Source organism: Polypterus senegalus, unplaced genomic scaffold (assembly GCF_016835505.1).
Source record: "Polypterus senegalus isolate Bchr_013 unplaced genomic scaffold, ASM1683550v1 scaffold_4749, whole genome shotgun sequence".
Lineage (NCBI taxonomy): Eukaryota > Metazoa > Chordata > Cladistia > Polypteriformes > Polypteridae > Polypterus > Polypterus senegalus.
This window is the reverse complement of record NW_024386493.1, coordinates 737-7,506: the sequence shown is the minus strand read 5'-3', so window position 1 is coordinate 7,506 and position 6,770 is coordinate 737. Positions and strand designations below refer to the sequence as shown.

General features: G+C 39.0%; 1 protein-coding gene across 1 annotated transcript; it reads left to right on the top strand.

Moving 5' to 3' along the window:
• Window positions 1-5,676: 5,676 nt before the first annotated feature.
• On the top strand, window positions 5,677-6,270 carry LOC120522738 (E3 ubiquitin-protein ligase TRIM47-like; the record flags this gene model as incomplete). The annotated part of the gene is given in 1 exon segment (XM_039743470.1): window positions 5,677-6,270. A coding segment is annotated over 1 exon segment (594 nt), but the record flags the coding sequence as incomplete, so codon positions are not given.
• Window positions 6,271-6,770: the final 500 nt, after the last annotated feature.

Here is a 6,770-nt window from a genome sequence, read left to right as displayed (position 1 = left end):
ACTGGAAAGGCCGGGAGGTCCGCGGCTTCAGTTACGCAATTACGCGGGACTGGAGCAGCGGGGACACCGGCTTCAGCAGAGTCTGCTGCTTCATCTACGGCACAAGAAGGCACATTTGAGCTATCTGAACTGAAAGTGTTGCTCGCTGAGCTCAGGCAAGATATAAAGAAAAGCGAGAAGGCTAATGAGAAAGCAACGGCAAAGGCACATGAGAGACTGAAACAGGAATTAAAACAGGAAATCCAACAGGCAAATGATAAAATTGAAGAGCGCATTGAGAAAAACTCGACTAAACTGAGCACGCTTGCTGATCGATTGGAGCATCTTAGTGAGACATTCACGAATCGGATCGAAATAGCCGAACATCTAGCTGCCAGTGCCGAGGAAAGAGCAGTAAATGTCAGTTCGGAATGTAAAAAACTCGGAGAAAAACTTGGAGACAGACTGGCTGCTTTAGAAGATGGGAATAGAAGGTATAATGTCAGAATTGAAGGCTTGCCGGAGAATGAGAAAGTTTAAACCCGGTGAAATTCGCAACTGAACTTTTTTCTAAAATAATCGGGGGCGACTTTAAAGCAGAATCTGAGATAGCAGCGGCTTACCGCGTACGCGGATCAAACACCGTCAGACCCCGACCAAGATCTTTTATAGTCCGTTTTGAACGATTATCATTTAAGTTAGAGGTGATGGAACTCCTCAGGAAAAAAAAAGGAAGTTATTATATATGAAGATTGCCACATTCGCGTCTTCCCTGACTTCTCTCCAGCAACAGCTATCAAACGCGCCGCCTTCTATAATATTAAACAGCGGCTACGGCAAGCCAATGTCAAATACGGCCTCCTGTATCCGGCAAAACTGAAAGTGGAATGGCAGGGTCATTTCTATGTTTTCGCTAGCAAGGAGGAGGCAGAAAATGAGTTAAGAAAGCTGATCCCGGGACTATTCTGATACATAATTGTGAGTCATGGCGGTAAATGATAAAGCTAGGATTAATAATCTACTGTCTGATCTATTTGTTTTTAAAATACGGGTTTTTTATCAGCATATATTCTCATATTCTTATATTATTATTACTTACTTACTTATCATTACTTAGTATTACTAGGGCGCTAAATGTTTGTGTTTTATTGTGCTTAATTACGTTTTCCTCCTCTTTTTTCTTTTTTCTTTTCTAATTATTTCATGTGTACCCTAAATGAGACTGTTCAATATCATACCCTTGGTTTGCTGTTATTGCTATTACTGCATTAAGACTTGTTATGCTTGTTTTGGACACATCTTTAACACCATCACCTGGGTTTATTATCTGGGGATATCATCTTAATGCACTAAAATTGATGAAGATTATATGTATGTATGTATGTATGTATATATATGTGTATATGTATATATGTATATATATATATATATATTAAGTGCAAAATTCTTTTCTTTCTTTTTCCTCTTTTAAAGACTATATTGGTAACAGATATCTCTATCTTTTAACCTTAAAGCGCCACTGCATGGGGGCTTGATGTGCTTTGGGCGTGCTCTGTCTCTGGGTATGTCAGAGGACTGGGACTGCATGAAGTGGGTTTTAGCCTCACCTGGGGAGGCAAAAAGGGAGGGTGGGGGTTAAGGGGAAGAGAAGAGAGACAGGCTTGATCTATACCTAATCTATCATCTCAATCTTTATAATTATAACTATCAGCGTAATAATAAGCTGCATGGCAACAACTCTTGGGGGAATAGGAAATTAAGACCTAAACTATTTCACTTCCAGTTAAGACTATAATATGACACCAAAAACTCAGAATCAGTGTCTCCATGATGGGACAGTTAACTTCGTAAGCTGGAATGTTAAAGGCCTGAATCAAATTAAAGAGAAAGAAAGTACTTTCTCACCTAACAGGTCTAAATGCTAAAATAGTATTTTTACAGGAAACCCACTTACTAAGTAAGGATCAGTTCCGGCTGCAAAAGACTGGTCTGGCCAAATGTTCCATTCTAGTCAAAGTTTATAACTGATCACAACTTATCAGATCCCTGGAGGTTTTAAACCCAAATTCAAGAACATATTCTTTCTACTCACCAGTACATCATTGCTACTCAAGGATTGATTACTTCTTTATAGATAATAACTTCTTGCCTAAGATTAAATCTTGTAAATACGATGCTATTGTTATTTCAGACCATGCTCCGATGATCTTGGAGCTGAAATTACTAAGCCCCATACACTCACCCGCAGATGGCGTCTCAATCCGCTTCTATTAGCTGACGAGAATTGTACTGAATTTATATCCAAACAAATTGAATTCTTTCTAGAGACAAATACATCCCCTGAGATCTCTGCAGGAATACTCTGGGAAACTCTTAAGGCCTTCTTAAGAGGACAGATTATCTCATATCTTTCCCACAGAAATAAATCCGAAGCGAAGAAAGTAGCAGAGATAAAAGCGAAATTACTAAAATAGATGAAGAACATGCCAGACTACCAAGCGAGACTCTACATAAGAGGAGGCAGGCTCTACATTCAGAATTAAACCTCTTGACAACTAAAGAAACCGAACAACTAATTTACAAATCCAGACATCATTATTATGAACATGGAGAAAGCTAATAAGCTTTTAGGCAACAAATTCACAAGCAAGAAGTGCAAGCGCAATCTCGGTAATTACTAACACGAATGGAGATAAAATCATCGAACACAAAAATATAATGTACACTTTTAGAGACTACTATAAATCCCTATATACTACTGAGTTTAAAGAAGACAATATACAATCTAATGCATTTCTGGATAAATTACAGATACCACAAATTGACGCTTATTAGTGTGGAGGAGCTCGATAAACCTCTGTCATTATCAGAATTACTGGATGCTATAAAGTCACTCCAAGGTGGAAAAGCAGCAGGCCCTGATGGCTACCCTGCAGAGTTTTACAAGAAATTCTCCGCTCAGCTAGCTCCCTCCTATTAGCAACATTTACAGAAGCCAGAGATAACCAATCTCTTCCACAAACCTTTCGCCAAGCACTAATCACTGTCTTTCCAAAACAAAATAAGGACTTATTACAATGTGCATCATACAGACCAATTTCACTTCTGAATAACGACGTTAAAATACTCTCTAAAATCATAGCTAGAAGGATGGAGAAAGTGCTCCCTCAGTAATATCACAAGACCAAACTGGATTTATTAGGGGCCGACACTTATCTTCAAATCTTGACGCCTGTTTAATGTAATATACTCACCAACTAAATCAAACACCCCAGAAATATTATTATCATTGGATGCAGAAAAAGCATTCGACATGATTGAATGGAAATACCTTTTACTATTTTGGAGAAGTTTGGGTTTGGCCCGAACATTTGTGCATGGATTAAATTACTGTATACTAACCCAGAAGCTTCAGTTTGCATCAATAACATTTGCTCAGACTACTTTAAACTAGAGCGTGGCACAAGACAAGGATGCCCTTTGTCACCACTGCTGTTTGCAATTGCCATTGAACCACTGGCAATACATTGTCGAAATACTGATCAGATAAAGGGGATTAGCAGAGAAGGACTGGAACAGAAAATCTCATTATATGCAGATGACATGGTACTGTATATATCGGACCCAGAAAATTCTGTGCCTGCAGTCTTAGCAGCACTCACAGAATTTCAAAAGCTCTCTGGTCTCAGAATTAATCTGAATAAAAGTGTACTCTTTCCGGTGAATTCGCAAGCATATAATATTAGATTAGACACCCTTCCTTTTATCATTGCAGAACAGTTTAAATACCTCGGGGTAAACATCACAAGTAAACATAAAGCTCTTTATCAACAAAATTTAAGCGTCTGTATGGAAAAAATTAAACAAGACTTGCATAGATGGTCAACCCTTCATCTCACACTAGCTGGAAGAATTAACACTGTTAAGATGAATATTCTTCCTAAGCTCCTTTTTATTTCAAAACATACCAATATACATTAATAAATCGTTCTTTAAGCAATTAGATTCAACAATAACCTCATTTATTTGGAATTCTAAACATCCACGCATCAAAAGAGCGACCCTACAAAGACAAAAGGCAGAAGGCGGCATGGCTCTACCTAACTTCCAGTTTTATTACTGGGCAAATATACAGTCGATAAGAACCTGGACACAAATAGAAGAACATACACAGGCATGGACCGCAATAGAAGTAAAATCCTGCAGTACTTCTTTGTATTCCTTGCTTTGTGCTCCAATAAACACACGTTATCGGCAATACACTAATAACCCAATTGTGCTCCACTCACTTAGAATCTGGAACCAATGTAGAAAGCATTTTAAGGCGGAGAAGCTTCTTTCTGTGGCACCCTGCAAAAGAACCACCTCTTTCAACCCTCACAAACATATGCAGTTTTAATATCTGGAAAAATTTGGAATTAACTTGCTTAGAGATCTTTATATAGACAACGTCTTTGCATCCTATGAACAATTACATTCCAAATTTAACATTCCAGCTACAAATTTCTTTCACTATCTTCAAATCAGGAACTTTGTTAAACAGAACCTTCCAGATTTTCCTCATCTTGCACCCTCATCCACGCTGGAAAAATTATTGCTCAATTTCAAGGAGTTAGACTCCATCTCTACAATATATAAAATCCTTTTACAATCCCTTCCTTTCAAAGATCCAAGAGGACACTGGGAAAATGACCTCTCAATTAATATATCAGAAAAGGAGTGGAAAGTAGCAATGCAGAGAATTCACTCAAGCTCCATATGCAAAGCATACAATTATACAACTCAAAATTATATATCGAGCACATCTGTCTCGACTAAAACTCTCAAAATGTTTCCAGGGCATGATCCAACCTGCTAGCGTTGCAACCAAGCCCCAGCCTCACTAGGTCACATGTTCTGGGCCTGCTCCAAATTAACATTATTCTGGACAAAAATTTTTAATTACCTCTCAGACAGTCTTGGACTCACAATCCCTCCTAACCCATTAACAGCTGTGTTTGGGGTTCTTCCAGAGGGTCTTAAAGTGGAGAAAGACAAACAAATTGTGATTGCATTCACTACACTGTTGGCACGCAGACTTATTCTGATAAACTGGAAGAACCCAAACTCTCCTCTTTAAGTCAGTGGGAAACTGATGTGTTATATTATTTAAAATTGGAAAAAATCAAATACTCAGTTAGAGGATCTGTGCAGACTTTTTCAAAACATGGCAGGATCTAATCAGTAATATTTTGAAATGATTTTATAAAGCACAGAGAATTTGTTGATTTAGGTATTTTTAAAAGCCTTAAATTTTACACCGTTTGGCTTGCTCTCTCTCTCAAGGGTGGGGATCGATCTGTTCTTAGCATAATTCTTTTTTTTTTTGTAAAAACTTGATTGCTATGTATTGATTGTAATAAAATTAATAAATAAAAAAAAAAAAAGAAATACTGACGTGAATGACACTTTAGCAGACCCCTGTGACAGGTCATCTCTTCTCTCACTTGGTGGTCTTCACTGTCTGAGCTCCTGTCTCACATTAACTGTTCACCCTCAGTGTCTCCTCAGATGTTCTCTCTCTGAGCTCTCAGCTTTCTCTTTAAATCTCCTCCTCCTCCTCACTGAGCTCAGACAAACTTTCACTTTCATTTCTTCACAAGTCACTTCCTTGTTTCTCTGACTGATTCTCTCTGCCTGCCTCTCCTCAGACTGACGATGGCTGAAGCCCAGCTGTTTGTATCACAGGACGAGTTCACCTGCTCGGTGTGTCTGGACACCCTGACTGACCCCGTCACCATCCCCTGTGGACATAACTTTTGCCTGAAGTGCCTCACGGACTGCTGGAAAAAGAGCCAAGAGTGCAGCTGTCCTCAGTGCAGAGAAAACTTCACCACGAGGCCTGCTCTATGAAGAAATAATCTGCTTAATGAATTGATCCAGAAATTAAAGAAGACGACACTCAGTCCTCCTCCTCCTCCGCCTCCTCCATCTCAGAATTATGCTGGCCCTGGATACTTGGAGTGTGACTTCTGTACTGGTAAGAAGTTCAGAGCGGTGAAGTCCTGTCTCACCTGCATGGCCTCCTACTGTCAGACACACCTGCAGCCTCACTATGAAGTAGCGGCCTGGAAGGGACACAAGCTGGTTGACCCTGATAGAAATCTGAAGGAGAAACTCTGTGAGAAACATCAGAAAAGTCTGGAGATATTCTGTAAAACTGATGATTCCTGTATCTGCACGATGTGTGTGGTGACTGGACATAATGGGCATAAAATGGTCGAGCTGGAGTCGGAAAGAGAAGAAAAGCAGGTGAGTGAAGTTTAGTGTTTAATGGAAACTGTTTGAATAACTTTGAGTTAAAGAATTTGTACATTTAATGTGACAGAGAAATCTATTCATCTACAGTAAAACTCGATTATCTGTCACTTGATTAACTGTCAGGACTAAATAACAAAAACCCAACCTTCTGCACGCCAGCGTCTCCCGATTACTACTGCGAGTTCTGCACATTGGAACAACAGAAATCCCAGTGTCCGTTACGCACCTTCAGCTTTAATAGCGGTTTGTAGCTTTTTTTTTTTTTTTTTATAATTAAACTAAACTACTATACATTGTTATGGCCTATCAACATATGTGTGTGCTGTTTGAACTTATTAAACGTTACTGAAACAGCAACAGCTCTTCAAGTATTGATTCAATGACGGAGTTGAAAGGCTAGCAGTGAACGATAGAAAGCGGGATGCTGAAATAATTGAAAAATGTGTTAAAAATGGAAACCAGTGACGGTAACGTTATTCTGTATTAATGTT